General features: G+C 45.1%; 1 protein-coding gene across 1 annotated transcript in view; it reads right to left on the reverse strand.

The window, feature by feature from the left end:
• The window catches only part of LOC130876709 (protoheme IX farnesyltransferase, mitochondrial), a 113,826-nt gene that overhangs the window by 16,717 nt on the left and 75,883 nt on the right, over positions 1-21,226 (reverse strand). The window contains exon 5 of the mRNA XM_057773271.1: positions 12,143-12,213. Coding sequence (XP_057629254.1) covers positions 12,143-12,213 — 71 coding nt within the window. The remainder of the gene's footprint in view (positions 1-12,142; positions 12,214-21,226) is intronic.

A 21,226-nucleotide genomic window follows, 5' to 3' on the forward strand; every position in this document is an offset into this window, starting at 1 on the left:
GAAGAACATGGGGTCATGACCTAGCAGAGAAATGACGTGTTTCTTGGTTTCCCTGGCTCACCTAAAATGACTTAGACAGTTTCAAGTGTGTGTACCACTAAAAGCATTGTTGTGGGATAATTCTTTTGTACACTGTGAAGGTGTGTCACTGTGACTGATTTAATAAGAAGCTGAATAGTCAATAGCTAGGCAAGAGAGAAAAGGTGGGACTTCCAGACAGAGAGAGGAAGTCGAAGGAATGACTCGAGGCATGTGAGATGCCAGCTAGACCCGGTCAAGTTGGGTATATAGTACAGAGGAGAGGAAACCGAGTCACGTGGTAGAATGCAGATTAATAGAAGCAGATTAATGAAGGTTATAAGAGCTAGCTAAGGACATGGAAACCAAAGGCCAAGTTTTCATGATTATAAAGTCTCCGTGCTGTTATTTGGGGGCTTGCGGTCCTGACTAGAAAGTACTTCTGCAAAGCCCCCTAAGAAGAAGTTGAAGGGTGGTCAAAGTGCTGGTGCCTGCTAACCTACCTCTGCTCTAGTGCCTGCTAAACATTTTCACAACAAAATTATTTAAAGTCTTTTAATTTTGTTCCTATGGTCTGCTTTCCTGATGGCAGAATGACCAAGCACACTGGCCAGGACACAGGCACCCTGAGTCTAGGTCACATCCGGATGTTTAACCACTCATGAAACAGTGTACCTGTCTGGGTGAAGTTTTCAGGTCCTTTGTTTTCTCAACAAAAAGATGGGGTAGGAGTGGGGGCTCTTCCAGTGTTGTTCCTCATTTAGGTAAGAAAGCTCGTTAGCAAGGCACAAGGGAGGAAAGGGCCTCCCCTGCCCAGCTGTGCCACCCGTGCAGAGTTCTTCCTCTGTAACTTCAGCTGAATGGGGAACAAATTCTTCATGGAACCTCTTACGGATGGACGTGTGCAAGGGGCTTCCTTTGTTTGTTTGCTTACTCATTCATCCCCATTTCTTACTGCCTGGACAGTCAATCACTACACAGGCAGCAGGACAGACAGGAAAATAGGGACTTTTATTTAGAAAGGGAGACATACATTAAACACAGGCACAAGTCCCGTGGGCTCTCACTGTAAAATCAGCTACATGAAAGAACACACACAATGAGATGGCATTATTTAAGTACGGAGGATCCTTTCAGCAGAGCTGGATATAGGGGCTTGGAAAACGCAGAGTGACTCTTTCACTGGTTTATTTCTAAGCCTACAGACAAGGGCTTTTTTTTTTCTTTTTCTTTTCTTTTTACTTATATACAGATATTTTAACTTGCAGTTACAACTTGTCTAAGAAATTAATTTTCTTCTATCAAATCACAGAAAATGGACTAGTAATAGGCAAAACCTGACTGATCTTCAAAAAATGATGGTGTTCCCAGCCTTGTTACTGCAGCTGTGACAGTATCCAGTGGGGTCAGAGGTACTAGGGTCTCTGCACGGTTCTGGCTAGACTGAATTGGTATGGGAAAGACGAGAAATGAATATGCAGAGGGTATGACAATAAGTGACTAAGCTTCAGTGTGGTGATAGGCAGCTTCACTGCCTGGTGATTTAAGGGTACGAGTATATGCAGGGACAAGGCAAACAGCCCTGTCTGGGAGTGTGGGAGGGTGGACAGACCAAGAGAGCTCCTGCATACTCAGCCACTCATGCAGAGAGGTTCATGGTTCACGGTTCATGATGAGGGCTGGATGATTTACTTCAAAACTGACACGCAAACTGAATTACATTTTAAATTATGGAATTTCTCTACTGCCTTTCTTGCCCAAGGCTACTACCGAAGAGAAGCTGACAGACCAAGAATGGGGGTTTATCCACACATTTCAAGGGTCTGACTTTCCTCCCTTAGAATAGCTTTGTTTACTAAATACTGGTCCTGATATAGCTCTATTGAAGGAGAATTTTCTATAGATATTGTGGACAAGGAGAAATACAAGGTTTAATTGTTCAACATATTGCACTTAATAAATATAATTTAAATTATCTGACTCTTAAATAACTTCCTGGGGAAACTGGGCCCTTCTGTTTAAGTAGTATGTTGGGGGTCCAGGAAACACTGCATTAAATTTAGCTTTATGAACACAGGTAATTGGCCTATTCAAAAATTAATCTTATACTCTTGGCCATCCCTCCCACATGAATGATTTTTAACTTGCAAAATAAAATTTCCTTTCTTCAAAAACAAAAGAAAAGCTTAAATGTTCGCCAAATCAAGCCAATTTAACTTTAATTTCCTGCATAAATCCTGCACTTGAGCTCTGAAATGAGTTTTTGGAGAATGTCTACAGATAACTGCTCTGAAAATATCTTCCTCGAATCTTATTAGGGATTTTCTATTTCTGATAAGTCTCAAGCTGTAGATATGATAAAGCAGCAGAATAGTGGTATAATTTTAGAACTTAAAGAAAATGAAGATATAAAGCCTATTTTAAAAGACTAAGTTTTAAACCACATTTAAGAGGAATGCAAGAAATATAACAAATATTTCTATTTACTATTGATTATACTCAGAACATGGAGGTTGTATTATATGAAAAAAATTTTTTGAAGGAAGAAACCAGTACATCTGCTCATACTAAAGAAATTTTAAAAACCAGCTGAAAGACTCTTACCGCTGTGGAGGAAGATAAGGGGGACCTGCTGTTTCGAATCAGGCAGTAACAGAATAAAACAAAGCAAGAGTGAACCCTGTGCTGAGCTGACTTCCGTGGAGGGCTGATGATGTCCTTAGTGAACATCAGAGAAATGGCAGAGCCTTCTACTGGTCCAAGGATGACTAATCACTAATGATTGACCAGTATGTGTTAAAACTAGCATCCATAGCTCCCTTCTCCATGATTGTAGCCTAAGACTTCTCCACACAGCCTCCTCCATGACCGTGGCCTAAGAACTGCCCCACAGAGACCTTACTAAGCTCCTCCTAATGTATATAACACCAAGTTTCTGGTTAAATGAACAACTGTAGCCCAGCAGACCCCAGCTTTTCTGAATGTGTGCCTATCTTTGTCCTGTCTTCACTCCTTGTTACTCCAGTCAGGTTTCTAGGGCCAAGCTGGGCAAGGCGTGGCGGACTCCTGAGCTAACCTCCTCAGACGAGCAGCAGCAGCCAGTGACTCCGGAAGGGCGCCACACCAACTCATCTAAATCACAGAAAAAACAGTTCGGAATATCTGAGGGGCAGGCAGGTTATTCCAAGGATTCTTAGTTACTGCTTAGTTCTTAGTTCTCAGCTCGACTGCTGTGAAGAGACATCATAACCAAAACAACTTATAAAAAGAAGCAGTTAATGGGGCCTTCCTTAAGTTCCTGAGGCAGGGAGTGTGGTAGTGGCAGGCAGGCATGGCTCTGGAGCTGAGAGTTCACAAGTGATCTATAAGCACAAGGCAGGGAGTGAGAATGGGCCTGGCATGGGCTTTTTAAACTTCAAAGTTCCACCCCCAGTGACACACCTCTTCCAACAATGCCCAGGCCTCCTAATTCTTCACAGTCTACCAACTGGGGACAAAACATTCAAATGTTTGAGTTTATGGGGGCCATTCTTACTCAAACCACCTATGAAAATCAGTTCCCAGTGCAGAAGTACAGTCTCTGAATCTACTTAAGCCACTGGGCAGGGCTACCCACCGAAACCCCTGTTCTTCACCCTCTGACAGCCAGTGCCCACTGCACAGAAGACCTGTATTTTCTTCTTTTACTTGAGGTGGATGTTTTGACTTTCTAACTCTCCCTTTAGTTTTCAATTTATAGGACTTTATTCACTTCTGCAAAATAGAGTTGATGGATCTCGGAGTCTATGCACAACTTAAGAAATGAAGGCGGGTCATCTGCCCCCACAGGTTGGGAGATAATGGGGGTTGTATGCGCACCTAGCTGTATGCACTATCTTGCTCCCCCCAATCTGCATGCTTAATCTGGGACAGTGCTAGCAAATGAAGCCGCAGCAGGAACCGGGCTGCCAACAGGAAGGAACCGGGCTTACTTAAAAGAAAGAGTGGTGGGGGCTGTGCTTGGCAGAGACATGTAGGGGTGCATCACCTTGGTCTGGGAAGGTAAGGTTTGAGGCGAGTTTCTTCTATTTTTAAATGCTGGCAGCTAAGGCAAGCACAGCAGATAGAATCTGAGCTTGCTCTGTTTGCTCTCTTGGGTCTAGGCAGGAAAGTGTCTGCTAACTTTATGATTACTGCTCCCCATACTTCTCTTCATCTTACGGAGAGACAAAAACTAAAGGTAGAATCAGTGTAAGAATGGCTCCCTAGCCTGCACGAAGCCCTAGCCCATCCCCAGCACTTCCAGAAAACAAATGCAATGGCACAGGAACACCAATAAAATTTTTCCAAGAACAGTTTTCTTCACCTTTCTCTTTCAAAACCCCTCTACCAGCAGGAGGAGGGCTTCCATGTCTGTTCAGGGGCTCTTGCAACCCTTCTTGGTCCATGTGTGAATAGGGTCCGCCATCCTGCCTGTACATCTCCCAGGCTACACTTTTTGGTACAGTGAGTCTGTAGTATACAACTTGATGTTCTCTGTACCTAAAAGTGACACCCAATAAAGTCCCACAAATCAAAATAGGCAACTCCTAAGCCTACACTTACAGCCGCCAACAGGAACAGCATTTGTACATGTCCAGTCTTCAGAGGGACATCAGCCTACATGAACCTTGGTTATTGTTTAACGAAACAAACAGAAAAACCAAAACATAGACTAAGTTCCTAAGATATGATAACTATTTCTTCAAGTGAATATTTGACTGCCTGGATACCTTACAGCTGTAAGAAGGGCCATGGGACCTGAAATGCCCATCACACATAGGGCCAACATCAACAAGCATTAAGAACTCAGAGCGCTTCAGTCATGCATGCTCTCCCTTGTCTCCTGACTACCAAGAAGACTGTGCCTTTCAGAGACTCCCAGTGTGCCCCTTGCTCTCCCCAGCAATGACTAAGCATGATGATATGTACAGAGACTTTCTGCTGATTCCTCAACTCCACGGTTCATGATACTGAATGATCTTATTTCCAGAACAATCTTCTTTACATTAACACCTCTGCAACTAAGTTGAGACCAAATTTGTTTTTCCTGCTGCTTCAAATCACTGGTTAATGTTACCAAAAGAAATTTCTATACTTACCAAATGTTTATGTTCTTATTACATTAGCAGTATACACACACTGAGAGACTAATCATAACATGCCTTCGAGGCTGTGCAGGCCTGTGCCTGGCCGGGGCCGTGTCCACTAGACCAGCATGACTAGGTGGTGACTAATACTCAGAGCTCCCCTGCAGCCCACACAATGTTTACATTTGCTTAAGTGCTTACTGGTAAAACCTTCAGTAAATTTGAAAAATGTCTTCTGTAAGTCTCTATAATACTTAAGCTAAACCCTGCTCTTTAAGTTATAATGCCAACTAAACAATCCATTCATTTCATTCTAAAACTCAATCTTTATCATTCATTTTCAAGACAAGTATGGCTGACCCTGATTCCAAGGGTTTCTATTTATCCTTTCCAAATACCCTTGCGCTCAGCTCTTATCGGGCAATCTCCCCTGCTTACAGCCCACACCTAAGCTTACACATCATGGATCACCCGCATCTGATCCATTAACTTGGAAAAACTAATGTTGACATCTATTATTTCTGTCAGCATCACCAAGCTGGAAAATGGAAAATTCAAAGGAGATGCAATCAAAATACAGATGTTTTTCAAAGTAACAGGAAGAAAGGCTTAGTCTAGGGACCCTTGCCAGGAAGCATGCTGTGTATACTCTGTCCTTCTCTGGGTCTGCTATTATTTCTCAGACCTTCCTGTTCACACCAATTTATTAATTTCATTTAGCAAGCACTCTGGGGCTGCCCAGCCCTGTCTGCTAAGCAGTCTGCACATCCATTTTCTCTGTCCACTTTACGATGTTTTCAGCGTCACACAAACAAAGCACACCACGCTGTTAACACCACAGGTAATCAATACATTCTGATGAGTGGGAATAAAAGGGAGAATTCGAAAACATTTACAAGAAACAATAGGCCTTGGTGCTATTAAGAAATATGAATTTAACGGGGCACCAGGAACAGGGGCATCACTGAACTACCACTCATATAGGCACACTGGAAGTTTAAACTGGAGAAGTTCAAGTTTGATGAAGACAGTAGATTACAAGTTTCTACATCCCTCTGTACTCTTGAAAAAACAGCTTCAACCTTGACAAAACACTGAAACAATGCTGGGGAAGACCTGCCAGATGGAGGAGAGGAGAAGGGAGAGGAGGTAAGCCTCAGCCTCCTAGGCAAAACAAACGCAGCTACTGCTAAGTTTAAGAAATTTCAGCCGGTGTGGCGGTGCACACTTTTAGTCCCGATATTTGGGAGGCAGAGACTGAGGAATCTCTGAGTTTGACACCAGCCTGGTCTACAAAGTGAATTCTAGGACAGCTAGTGCTGCATAGTTTCCAAAAACCAAAACCAACCAACCAACCAACCAACCAACCAAAAGCCCTTTAAGTCTAGAGTATGAAGTGGTGACAGGATTTGACGTAAACATGACCTGAAGCAGGAGAGGTGGATTGCAGCTTCAGAATTCTCATGTGGACCCGGGCCTGAGATGAACAGCTGACCAAGCATAAACTGACTTGAGGTGTAAGCTTCCTAGGCACAGGCGGCTTCAGTGTCCTCTGCGCATCTCTAATGGTTAACTGCTACTGTTGGCTTTTCTGTTGCTCCAGGTCTGATCTGGCTTAGGGGTAAACTACCAGGCTCATACTTGGGTTACCAAGATTTTTTCTTATGGAGGTGAAGCTTTCTACTTAGAGAATTGAACTGAAGACTCTGGGGGCTAGGGCCGAGCTGGTCATTTCAGGAATGCATGAATTTAAGTGAGAACGGGGTGCAGTGGGTTGGTAGAGAGCAAAATACAGTGCGATGCAGAGAGAAGCAGAGGTGGCTGGAGATGGGAAGTCAGCTGCACACAAATGCTAAGGGGATGCTCTCTGCACACAACCGGCTGGCGGAAGTCTGTGGAGGAGACAGAAGTTCACATGTCCAGGTACTAAGCCAGAGAGGAGACCCCAGGGAGCACATGGCTGAAGAGTCCTGGGAGAGGTCTCGGCGTGAGTCTGGGGAGAATGACCCGCTCTCAGCAGCGCTGGGCAGAACCTGGAGGACAAGCCAGTTCCCAACAGCTCCGCCCACAGATCCTACGACTGCAGCGCTAATCCGCTGAGGACGACTGCTTGTTCCTAGCCTCACAGGAGCTGAAGTCAATCTTCGGAAAAAATACTGGGGATATTCACTTTACTCGCCCCTCCAGGCACCGTGAACTACTGAATTCATCTTATCCTTTAGGACCAGTATGCACGGAGATGGGGGGCCTCACTCCATCGGGCAGTTTAAGGGCACTTGTGTGACGTAAGGGATAGGAAGAAACGATCTACTAGTAAGAATAGAAAAACCAAGCCCCATAGACCTTAGACGCAAACCACCTCTTAACTTTGTATGTGACAAACCCCAATTGCCAATAGAAGTGGTCAATGTGAAGCCAGGGATCACATGTTCCCAAAGGAAGAGCTGCAGTGGTTTGGCTCTAACAGGGCTACACTCCTAGAGATGACAGTGAGGTTAAAACAGCTCCATTATGAAGCCCCTGGAGCACTTCTCCGCAGACTTCCTTCCAGACAGATGCAAGAGCTCTTTGGGCAAGAGTGCCTTGGCTCCGGGAGGCTTCATGCGCATCTGAGACACTTCCTGAGTGATATGCTCACAGTCACATGGTGGTCCCCATGCCACTAAAGAGTCTGATAAATAATTCCGCCACAATGGTCCCAGAGCTGAAGGAAAAAGTAGAAAGCCACGGGGTCAAGTGTCTCCACAGGAAACACAGAGAAGATGTAAAGATGTGTCTATTAAGTACCTGTGCTATTGCAAGGCACCGCAGGCCCAGGAAAGATACTTGGGTGGCAAAGAACCATGCCTGTATGTTTTAGGATGAGTTCAGGCACCCATCATGACATAAGGACACTAACACAGAAAATGGAGGCAGAATTTTCCAAATGGGTTAATATGAACAATTGTTTTTAAAAAATTCTTTTTAAATGGTAAGTTATAGCAGAACAATAAAGGAAGTGGCCTTTTCTGGTGCCAGGAACCCCAGGGTTGAGCACAGGCATTTATACAGGCCACTGGCAATAATTAAAACTGAAGTACTGCCCTTTGTACTTTCTTGTAAAGAATATAATTTTGTAAAGTTTTATTCTCATTAGACTGTACTTTAGCTCCATTTCCCTTTTTGATTCTAATGAAAAAGATATAGAAAATTTCCATGTTTAAAATATAAAGAGTATGTTTTCATTATTTTAAAAAATAATAAATTAACTTAATACTCCTTACGTATCAACAATATACAGTGTCACCCCCTCCCCAGGTAAACAAGCTGTACAAAACACAGCACATTCTAAGGACAGGCAGCAGCACTTGGGCTGCTAAGGCTGTCTCAGGCCTGGGTGCACTTTCATCTTGAAGCGCGTGAAGCCCAGTCCCACAATATATTCAGTTTATATAGGTGAAATTATTAGACTCTAAATTATCCTTCAAAATCCCTGACGTCATCCATAAGGGACACACAGGTTATGTCCACACAAGTTTAGGGAACATGTGCTCACTAAAGCTGGAGCCTGGGCTACTGAGCTGCAGGTAGAGCAGAAGCAAACGCGGAGTGGTCAGCACTCAGCATTTGGCCAGCAGGAGGCCTGCGCTGAGGAGGGCTGCCTGTGGACTCCCTCCTGCCCAAGTGACGAGAAGTTTTCCTTCTGCGTGGTGGTGGCTGAGGACTAGGCCCCACACTAGACCCACACATTCCCTGCCATCATGCTCTAATTCTTCTCGGCTCCTCCCCCTCCTGGGTTATCTGAGACCTGCAGGTAAAGCTGCAGGACCTGACAAACGTAGTGCAGAGCCATGTCATAGAGAAGCTTCAACATTAAAACTCAGCACCACCCCGCCTTCCTGCTTCTAGCTGTCACTAGGTCCTCTGTGACATGTGACAGACAGGCTTCCATTTTTCTCCCTCCTGTGGATACTCGGCCCCAGTGGCTTCCCAAGTTACAGCTAATCCAAATTAGTTCTTGCCATGGTTTCTCCTACTTTCACCTCATATCACCCTGTTCCTTGTTCCCTAGTGTATGCCACCTGCTCTACACTGTCCATTGTGTCCAAAGCTGTCTTAGCTTAATGCTGCAAGTCGGAATTCTATTGGTTTGTCAAGGTGCACTCCTCTTAGTCGTTTATAAAACATCTAAAATTCCACTTATTTATATACCTGTTATTTATTATTTATTTATTGTGTGTGTGTATGTCACAGTATGCCTGTGGAGGTCAGAGGATAACTTGTGGGAATCAGTTCTCTTTCTGCCTTGTGGACCCAGGGGATTGTACTGAGGAGGTTATGTTTGGCAGCAAGCACCTCTACCTGCTTTGCCATCTTGGATGCTCACCCTCCTCTAGTCTTAAAGCTCATTTATTCATTCTTCACTACTAACCTTCTCAGGGCCTTGCCAGTCTATGTCATGTGTGCTTGTTTGACCAAAATGTTAGGGAATCAAGAAATATCTAGACTTCTGCATTTCTCAGGCCTGGGAGATTCTGTTCTCTATTGCCTGTCCATCTCTGTTCATACGCTTGTACATCTGCTCATCATTGCTGTGCTGGTGCGCTGGCTAGTTTTAGCATACTTCATAGAGGCTAGAGCCATTTGGGAGGAAGGACTCTTAAGTGAGAAAATGTCTATAGACTGACCTGTAGGCAAGGCCGCAGGGTAATGCCTTGATTACTGACTTTGAGTGCTGCCACCACTGGCTTGGTGGTCCTGTGTTGTCTACAAAAGCGGGCCGAGCAAGCCAAGAGGAGCAAGCCAGTAAGCAGTGTTCCCCCATGGCCTCTGTATCTGTTCTTGCCTTGAGTTCCTACCCTGAGTTGCCCTAGTGATGGAGGGTGACAGGTAAGTTAAGATAACAAAAGCCCCTTGCTCTCAAAGTTGTTTTAGGTCATGGTGTTTTACTGCAGCCATAGAAAACCCAATGAAGACAATAGTCATCAGCACTCGGCCACACATGTGCTATGCATGCTTTGTCTTAGTTGGCTATGTTCACTGGCACATCACATGGTCTCACAGGGAATCAGGAGTAGACAGTACCGAGCAGTGCTGTGACAGCAACAAGCACTAAAAGCAATGACAGCGGCACGACAAAGCCTACAGCACCAGAGACAAGGTTCTCGGGTCACAGGGGGCACAGCTGGCATGTCTGGCAGACTGGAGAGAGTGTGGCGTGGGAAAGAGGGCAGGTGAAACCCAGAGATCACAGCACTCAGGATGAGGCTGGGAGGCCTGCAGGGAAGTACACCGAGAAAAGACCTCGGGCAACACAGTAAAGAGACAAAACATTTTGTCTAATTACATTTTGTAAAAAGGTTTTAGGCCAGAAGCAGCATGATCATTTAAGGAAGATGCATCTGCCAGCTGAGTAGAAGCAAGAGAAAAGGATGATAAAGGCAGGGAAGCCAGCCAGGCTGCTGAGCAACCTGCACCGAGCTGAAGGTGGTCCTTGGCAAAAGCCATGGACAACAGGACACAGATTCTAGGATAGTCCAGGAGGCTAAAAGACCAGGAAATAATAAATAACAGACAGGGTTAATAGAAAGTTCAAGGCTGCCTCAAGTTGCCTAGTTTAGAAAACAAATGAAGAAATGTACGGAAAAAGGAGAGATGGTAACACACAGCCTGCCACGCCTGCAGGGCACCAGACAGAGATCTCCAAAGTCCTGGGCCCAGAACAGGGATCCATACAGAAGAATAAACAGGGTAGATGAAACAAGAGGGAGGTCCTGTGCTTGGGTTAGATACCTCTTTCTGTGTTTACACATCACCTAGACTTGGTCCCTATGCAGTGTCTGGCACATTATATAAGATGCTTAAAAAGTGGGTATCCTGTAAGACACAGAATTGTGACCTTGGTCATCACTGCCCCCAGAGTCTATGACATCCTGTCTGGTAAGTGCAGTAAATAAGCAAGCAAGCAAACAACAACACACAAATAGAACTTAAATGGACTTACTGTCTATTGGGGAAGACAATGTCCCAACTAGACATATACTACCAAGTAAAATCCTCAGTACCATTAATGAGTTACACCTTTTTGAGTATTTGGCCAAAGGAGTCCCAATAGAACTCCCCCCCCACCCGATTCTAAACTGCCAATGCTATTGGTTATTCTCTACAACCTTAGGGCAAGACCCATTGCTAAAGACACCATTTACTTATAGCATAGAACATGAAGAAATCTAGTTGGTCCTCAATGGGATGTTTCACCTTTACTGACTGACACTAACACGGCTGGAGGACTGACTGACGCTGCACACATGGCTGGAGGACTGACTGACACTGCTCACACACACTGGAGGACTGACTGACACTGCTCACACACACTGGAGGACTGACTGACACTGCTTACACACACTGGACGACTGACTGACACTGCACACACAATTGGAGGACTGACTGACACTGCACACACGGCTGGAGGACTGACTGACACTGCACACATGGCTGGAGGACTGACTGACACTGCGCATACACGCTGGAGGACTGACACTGCACACATGGCTGGAGGACTGACTGACACTGCACACACGGCTGGAGGACTGACTGATACTGCACACATGGCTGGAGGACTGACTGATACTGCACACATGGCTGGAGGACTGACTGACACTGCTCACACACACTGGAGGACTGACTGACAGGGCTCATATGGCTGGAAGGGGCTACACACGCTGCTGGAGGAGAAGAAAAGCAATCACCAGTCTTACCCAGCAACGAACCCGGAGAGCTACAACAGCGGCCTGCCTGGTACAATAGCGGCGCAAATATTATGAGAGTAGCCAGCCTTTTTGACCGGATTTGAGGCCCATTGTTTGAGTAAACTTATATCTGACACTGTTAATGAGGCCAAGAACCCGAGACTAGATAGGTCGTGGGACCTAAGGGAAAACTGACTATAATTATTTAGCTGAGTGGACAACAGTCCAACAAGCTTCAGGATGAACAAGTCACTGACTGTCCAAGAATGTAGAAGAGTCACGATTTACCTGATCTGTCCGCGAACCAGGGGCCTGTTCTTTGTTCTATTCATGTTCGAGTCAAATGGCACCTCAAAAAACTATGAAAAGAAAGAGAAAGAAGACAGCAGGTATTAAACATCATTCGAACCAGTTGTGCTTTGGTACTGAAGCTTTTCCACAGTAAACTCTGCCCTCCTCCCGTCTTTTTTGGGGGATGGGGATGCTGCTGGAGATCAGACCCAGGATCTCCCACCCACTTCTCATTTCAATTTAGATAACATGAATTTTGTCATTTCTTAGAGAAAAATTCTCTGGGAAAAACAAGTTTTTAAAAAATGTACTGTCAAGAATGTGTATTTTTGTTCTCTTTAAAACTGCTAAATACACAGTTACAACCACTAAAGCCATCGTTCCAGGTTTAAAGCAGCCGAGTCCTTCACACACCGTAGACCCGTGCATCTGCCATCAGCACTGGCCTACTGGATTAGGAGGAATTAAGCGCCCAGGAAAAGAACAGGGAGAGTCTCTTTCTCTTCTGGTCGCAGGCGCTTCGGGAACCGCCGATTACAGTCCAGCCATGGCCAAGTCCAAGAACCACACCACACACAATCAGTCCTGGAAATGGCACAGAAATGGCATCAAGAAACCCCGGTCACAAAGATACGAATCTCTCAAGGGGGTTGACCCCAAGTTCCTGAGGAACATACGTTTTGCCAAGAAGCACAACAAGAAAGGCCTGAAGAAGATGCAGGCAAATAATGCAAAGGCCATGAGTGCACATGCGGAGGCCATCAAGGCCCTGGTGAAGCCCCAGGTGGTGAAGCCCAAGGTGCCAAAGGGCCCCAGCCACAAACTCACCCGCCTGGCTTTAATTGCTCACCCCAAGCTTGGGAAGCGGATTAGAAGCTACATGGCCAGGGGTCGTAGGCTCCAAAAAACAAAGCCCAAGGTTCAAGCCAAGGCAGAGGCCTCAGCTGCAGCTCAGGCTCCCAAAGGTGCCCAGGCCCCTGTGAAGGCCCCATAAAAAAGGTCTCAGTCTGCCAATGTGAAGACAGATGGACTGGTGTGAACACCTACACAGTATTTGCAGATGTTCAGGACCTTATGCTGTTTTTACAAATAAACTTGAGGCAAGTTCTGTTAAAAAAAAAAAAAAAAAAAAGAACAGGGAGAGACTGTGATTTTGAATCTCTTGCTCTGCCTAGCACAAGTTAGATTTCATGTGTTCCAATAGGACCATGGTCATAAAGCTTGCAGCATCCCAGCCTAGACAACACACTCAACAGCCTCCCATATACTAAAGTACAATTTTTGCTGTTACCTGTCAAAGGCAATGCCCAAGAAATTTTTAAGACTCATTTTCCAAATCCTTGATAAACTGTATAAATATTTTCTATAATTTGTTATCAGAGCCAACTTGTCAACTTTAGGGGTATAACAGTAATCTAAAATCTGATTGAGGTATTTCAGAAAATCTTTTACTAAATGTGCTTGAAGCAAATCAGTAGAAGAAACGATAATTCAATAGAAGTTAGTCTATCTCCAGCTATGTTCCTTAATAACCCTGAGAGCTGCTCCCACAATGACTTAATGGTCAAATCATATTAGTGCGATAAGGAGTCTGAAAATACTAACATGAATAAATCTAATTAATGCTGCTTACTCAGTGTTTCCAAAACTTATTTGAGCATGAAATCTTTTTCTTTTTTTCAAGAAAAACGTGTTTAACAGATTCCAGGGACGTCTGGTCTGAGTCCACTCGGCGATAGGAATCACATGAACATGTGCAAACTGTAGCTCCAAATCCCAGGCTCTGCACTCTGAGCTCTCTATAGATAGGGGACACTGCTGCTGAGCGCAGTGTAGGAAGGTACTTACAGGAGCCACCTGACGCCACCTCTGACAAGCACACGTCTTAGTGTGCTCTCCACTGCTGTGATGAACACCACGACCAAAAGCAGCTTGGGGGGCAGGGAGGTTATTTCAGCTCACAACGTTCTGGTCCCATTCCATTACGGAGGGAAGGAAGCCGAGACAGGATCCTGAGCGCAAGAACTGAAGCAGAGCCCACGGAGGAATGCTGCTTACTAGCTTGCTTCCCATGGCTGGCTCAATCTGCTTTCTTAAACTACATAGGACCTCCAGCCCAGGGGGGTACTACCTACAGTACACTGGGGCCTCCTACATCAGTCATCTAAATGCCTTACAGACTTGCCTGCAGGCAATCTGACGGGAGCGTTTCTCAACTGAGGTTTTTCTTCCCAGATAGCACTTGTGCTAAGTTGACAAAAACAAAAAACAAACAAACAAAAACCAACCAGGACAAGTGACCACTTGTTACCTTGACATACCAATATCTTTTCTTTCTTGTTTATATCCAAGATCTCATACTAATAGCAACATTACAATATAAAATATACCCCAACTTTTGAAAGCCACAGTCTTTAAAAACTCAAACACTTTCAAAGTTCAGCCTACCTAAAATCTCTTTAAAATCCAAAGTCTCTCAAGTATTACTATAAACTCAAAATTAAGTTACATAGTTTGTACTCTAAGGATGAAGAACCGGGACATGGTTATAAACAAATCAAATGAAAACTAAACTCCAACAGTGTAAATTAAATCCTGCAGCTCAGTGTCTTGCGTCTGGGATTCACTCATAATGTTTTGGGCTTCAAAGGGCCGGAGAAGCTTGCCCCCCCTCAGGTTCTGCCATCCTAAGCACACAAAGCTTGTCTCATAGACTCAAGTCAGCTCCAACCCATACCTGCCACGCCCTTGGCACTCTTCCCATAGTCCCGTTGACTGCAATATGCCAGGGTCTCCACAGGCCGCACCTGCATCAGTAACCTCTCTAGGCACCCTTAAAGACTATGACCCTGCTACATGGTGTCAAGCGTCAATTTCTCTCCATGACCCCTGTAATCCTAGTGTTTCCACTGTAACTCAGGCTGTGGCACCTTTACCAACCGCCTCTCCTGGCCTCTTCCAGTGCCAAGTCTCAGTTACTTTCTACCACCCCTTCTTGCCTTTCAAAATCACCACCTGGCAGACCAAGTTTAGCTGCCAGCATGAGACGCAGTCTTGTCCCACTCTGTCTCAGTGTCTGTGTACTGTGCTTGAGAAAATACCCCAGATTTCACCTCAATGATGCGTGTTTCTTATAATCAAAGCTGATTTTTCAGCCCAGGTAATCACCATCTATTGTCCCAGTAAAGCAAAGGTTTCACTGCCACAAATCCGTAGTCAATAATCTCAACAAACAGTCCTGATAGTCTGCTTCCTCCTGAAATATCGCATCAGTACTCAGATCTTCTGAGTTCCCGCAACAGTTCATTAAGCTCTGAGCAAAGGCCTTTCCAGCCCCAAGTTCCAAACACTTCCGCCATCCCCCCCGAAGTACCACGGTCAGGTCTGTTACAGCAATACTCTACTTCCGCTACCAATTTCTGTCTCAGTTTGCTTTCTATTGCTGAGATCAAACACTGCTTGCAAAAACAGCTTGAGAAGGGGGGGAGGTTTATTTCAATTTACAGCTCTTGGTTCATACTCCATCACTGAGGAAAGCTGAGGCAGGAACTCAAGCCAGCAACCTGGGGGCAGGAAAGGAAGTACAGACCATAGAGGAACATGGATTCCTGCCTTGCTCCCCTGGCTCTTACTAAGCTTTCTTATAACACCCAAGAGTACTGCCCAGGAAGGGCACTAGCTCTTAATCAATACTTAATCAAGATGCCATTCTGATGGGGCATTTTCTCAATGGAGTTTCATCTTTGAGATACTCTAGTTTTCGTTAAGATGACAAAAAACAACCAAGACACACACATGGAGAATCAAGCAAAGGCCATGTGTGGTAGCGCACGCCTTTTATCCCAGCACTTGGGAGGCAGAGGCAGGAGGATCTCTGTGAGTTTGAGACCAGTCTGGTCCAAGACAGCCAAAGCTACATGGAGAAACCCTATCTTGAAAAACCAAAAACAAACCATGTAAAATTGTATTCTGAGCTATTTAGGAAATTTAGGAAGTCCCACAGTCTTTAAAAATTCACTCAAAATCTTAACAGTTCAGCCTCTTTAAAATATCTAACTTCTCTTTAAGAATCCAAAGTCCCCTTGGGTGGTGGTGGTGGCCCACGCCTTTAATCCCAGCACTTAGCAGAGGCAGAGGCAGAGGCAGGCGGATCTCTCTGAGTCTGAGGCCAACCTGGTCTACAGAGCAAGTTCCAGGACAGGCTCCAGGCTCCAAAGCTCTAGAGAAACCCTATCTTGGATACTATCCCCCCCCAAAGTCTCTCAAATGTTGGTTCCTGGCTTGCGTCTCACATCTTAGTTACTATAAATCATGCAGTATCAAGAAGGTAAAAGGCTTGAAGACAATGGGTAGTACCCAAAGACAAATAATGTTTCCCCCCCCCTTTGGGGGAGACAGTAGTGCCTTTGTGTGGTGAATGTAGGAGCATAAATGATATTTTGCTATGGTCTTTTTGCATCTGAGGGTCATGCTCAGAGGGATGAACTATGATGGCTCCATTTGATGTTGGTTTGCTTATACTGGAACTACATCGCTCAAAGTCTCTTCCTGCATAGCTGCAGGTTAGAGACCGCTACAGGGCTTGAGTGAGACTTAGAAGCAGCAGCCATGTTGATTCTTGGAAAGCTGGTATGGTGTCAGGTGCTATTTGTAGCTCACACTCAGTTGTAGATCTCGTGGCCAAGCTGCCGGCTTCCAGCAGTACCAGGCCTGCAGCTTCTCCAGCTCCTGCCAGAACTCCTCAGGCTGCAGCCGGTTTCTGAGTTCTTCCAGCTTCTGAGGATCCTGGGCCAAGTTTGTGTGCTTCTTGCTGGCAAAATGTACCAGCTCTTCTGCAGGTCACTTGGCGCATCTGCAGGAGTCCAGATGGTTCAGTTTGACCTCACTTGTCATTGTGTTCCAGACTCCACGCTGTTCCTCTTCTTTCCTGATTATGGTTTGCTTATGGGTCCAGCACCATGCCCAAGCAAAATAGCCCTACATTAATCTCATCAACACTCAGATTGCAGAGGAGCTGATCCCTCTATATTCCTTATGTTACTCATAGTAGGTCTGACATTCTGATCAAATTATCATTGACATGGGTGTCTGCCCTTACTTTCAACATGGCTTCTATTTAAATGTCTTGACTTGGAACTGAAGAGGAGATGTAGTGAGTGGCTAAGTGCATGTACCGGTCTTGCAGAGGACCCAAGTTCGAGTCCTAGCACCTGTAGCAGATGGCTAAACCACCTATAAACTGGCTCTACGGGGCCAATGCTTTTGACCTCTATAGGTATTGCACATACTCATGTGTTGGGGACTGCAGACCCTCACACCCTGAATTTCCTGTGACCCCTTGCCTGCCGGAGTAAACAACTTGTTTTACTATGCTTGCAGCTGCTCTGAGCAATGAGACCCTATGAATTCCTGATTGTAGGGGAGTGGTTTCTGGTGGACTAGCAGCTGAAAAGTCCCGAGGGCTAGGGCATGGCCATTAGTCAAGGAGAGCTCTATACAAGCTGCCCTAGAACACAATAAAGGGGGCATTCTTGTTTCAAGGATGACCCCCCCCCCCCGTGTGTGTGTGTGTTTTTCAATCTCCAGCCCCTTGCCTGACTCGCGAACCGTCCTGTTGTAGACAGGTGGTACTGCACACCCATGCACATGCATGCAGTTAAAAATGGTTTTAAAGAGTCTTTGAATTTTCATTACTTATTAATCCAAGTGACAGACTTCTTGAGAAGTGAATATAAGACTTAAATGTTAAAGAGAAACAGTAAATGAGTACTCAATGAACATTCAATGAACCATCAGTGCAAATAATGCTTATATGCGGACTGTTATATCCAGTAAAAAGTGATGGACAATTTGTAAGCATTTACAATGCTTTCCTAGCAGAATCCACATTCTATGTAGAATTAGCCAGTTTCATGTTAAAAGGTTCTGTTGTAAATGTTCTTATCACCCACCCAGTCCCAAATTTTTAAATTCATTTTTTAGGCATTTGAAATGTTTTCTCTTTTTGAACTGAAATATGGACTAATGAGCATTTCAATCACAAATTATGTTATGTCAATATATGTAAGGTATTATTCCTACATGATATAGAACTGGTGGTATTTTGGGGACCTGAGCTCTGTGCATGGGTGTATACATGTGTTTGCTCATAATGCAGGACTTTTCATGGATCAGTTTATCTGGTAGGGAAGATGGAATGGTTTCTATATTTCTAAAGAGACAGCCATCCAGAGATAACAATTGGGTCCAGAAAGCAGCAGGGAACTCCGGGGTGCCACAAACTGGCAGCAGCTTTGGACTCCACGAAGGCCATAATTTCTAAGGACAAGCAACATTGGGCAGAAATTCCACACTAACCAAGACTTAGAGTTTATTTCAGTGAAGGCATGACACCCCTTCTGCACACCAAGGGATCAGAGTTCAAGCTGCCTGATTGCTCTGGTTTAGATATCCACAGAGCAGAGTATGTTCAGATGAAAGTGTACACACTTTAGCAATCAGACTGTAGACCTGACATACAGCAGCCGCTGTCTACTCACGTTTCCCTGGGGTTTGTAACTTTTTGTCTATCCCGTTATCATTTAGCTTGGCTTTAACTACTTCTGAAGCAGTCAACTTGATGTTGCATATAGTAAGACAAATGTGATATACATGCTCAGAACATACGGTTTCCTTGACACCCAAGGGAGAGTGCTTTCAAGATGCTGCGGAGGTTTGAGTCCCATATATGGAGTGGGAAGTATGGCATACAGAGTATGGCAACACTCCCACATGCTCTATGTCACCCCCAGATTCCTTGCTCCACCTACCACAACGTGAATGCTGTGGAGGTGGCTGCTGCACTGTATGGCTCTACCAGAGAAGAGCGACAGGGAGGAGCTCGATGATTCAACAGAGGCCAGTTCCTAGTCAAACACCTCAGAGTTGGAGGGTCAAATTTATGGACCATGCAATAAAAGACAAAGACGATGAGCTGTACCCAGGAGAGTCAAAGCGCACTGAGAGTGCCACGCTGGAGAGAGTGCACTCCAGACAGCTGCACTGGTCTCCCAGGGCCCAGCTCTAGGCCTGAGATGCTCTTTTAGTAGAAGGTTCTGCTCAGGGTTTGTGTGGCCACAGGACCAGTCACTTCTCCTTACTTCCCAACACAGTGACGGGTCCCCTGAGAGCTAACCTGATCTAAGCTGAACCAGCAGAGACTCTTTCCCTAGGATAGTACAAGGCGGTGAGTGCCCAGGGAAATATGACTAGCTTCTTTCTCACTGCCAGTGGCCACAGAACGACATGCGGGAGAAAGAAAATGAGAGGAGAGAACAATGCGGATTCTAGTGAGCAGAGATCTGCAAGGTCCTCAGCCCTCCCTTCTCCAGCTTAGCTGAAAGCCTCCTGTGTGTGTCTCCAGTGTCCCAGGACCATGAGGAAAGAGACTCCGAACATTCCTCACTTGCCCCACAGGAAACAACTCATTTTCTGTCTAGGTTAAATTCTCAGAGGACTCAGAAGTTTTTTCCCCTCTCAGTCTGTGCCCCGCCGCCCTAGTAGAAACCCACCAGTCATTTGGTCATTTCTCATTCTGAACTTTCTTCCTCGGGTTTCCAGGCTTCTTTGTCACACTCTGCCATGGGCTCTCTGCCCTCCAACAACCCCAAGATTAGCTGTACTGCTCACACTCCTAGAGTGAACAGCAGTGGAAACAAAAGCCAAGCTAGCCTAGAGAACAGGGGCCTTGCAGGCTCTTGTATCTTGTGTAAGCTGCTCGTAGGAATGGCAGTCACCTCCAGATGATGCCAGCCGTCACTCTTCTGGCCCCGGTCTGCTTTGTCTATTCTTGCAGGTACACTTGTTCCAGGAAGCAGGAAGCAGGCATCAGTGCTCTCTGCCTCCCATCCCAGTATCTCAAATAGGAAGCCGAGTCTCTTCTCATCTCAAGACAAAAGATTCAGAACCAACAGGCCTTGGGGACTGTCCTCAAAGCACAGGGAGGGTGCTGGTGGAGTGATACACTGCTCATACTCAAACCACAAGTGCTAGTTTCTATATAGCAAAGGAAAAGCACAACCTCCGAAGGAAATGGCAAGGCGCCAGGCAGAGAGGCAAAGCTATTTACAATGTGCTGTAAAGCTAATAACCAGATCATTTTGTTCTGTGTGCACTACACCTACAGCAGACCTTGTCTACAGGAGCAAGGGTATTCCCCATAAGCAGCTGACGGGTTTTAGTAAATTATAGGAATTTCTACACTGTAATCAGTTTGGGAGCCAAGTCAATAGCCTAGAGCAGCAAAGGCACCATTTTATCCTCTTGCCATTGCACCATGATAACTATTAGAGCCAATAGTGATGTCTGTGCTTTTCTATCATACCACGGTTTTACTTTAGCGCAGAATTTCTGTTAACCCAGACAGTTGATGATCAGAGACAAAATACACGTACTAACTAACCTTTCTCACAGACAACATATCCTATGGTATTCCTGAGCTTTGTGAGTTGACATCACACAGATACAAGATAGAAATACAGCTTGGTTTAAAGGATAAACTATTTGGCTATGATTAATTATATTCTACACACAAAAAGATAGACCTTTATTGTGGAGATGTCTGTAAGCCTGGCTAGAGAATATATTCAACTAGATAACAAGGTAAAACTCTTCTCTCCCTGCACTCCATAGAGAGCAGCACTCCTCCAAAGGGCCACAGAACAGCCCATGGAGTCTGTTGGAGTTTAGAGTTTGTTTCTCCATCCATCTTCTCAAAAGCTGTCAATGTGTGTTTGTCATTCCAATCTAGCTCACAGCTTTTTACAGTCCAAGATAATATCTCCATCAATCTTGGATCAAATTAAAAGGGATGTTTAAAAAATAGTTCAGGGAGGGGCACCTTGCCCACAAGGACCCACATAACATTTCTTCTTACAAGCCAGTTAAGATGCTTAGTCAACCCTTACGCTTCCCTTGTTACCAATGTCCTACTGGTCTACCTCCAGTAAACAAACTAGACTCATTTCCATTGAGGTTTTTTCCTGTGAGGAATTTGAATTAGCCAATGTGGGCAATCTGGTATTTATCAAAAGTAGCTTTCAC

This window comes from Chionomys nivalis, chromosome 7, assembly GCF_950005125.1.
Source record: "Chionomys nivalis chromosome 7, mChiNiv1.1, whole genome shotgun sequence".
Lineage (NCBI taxonomy): Eukaryota > Metazoa > Chordata > Mammalia > Rodentia > Cricetidae > Chionomys > Chionomys nivalis.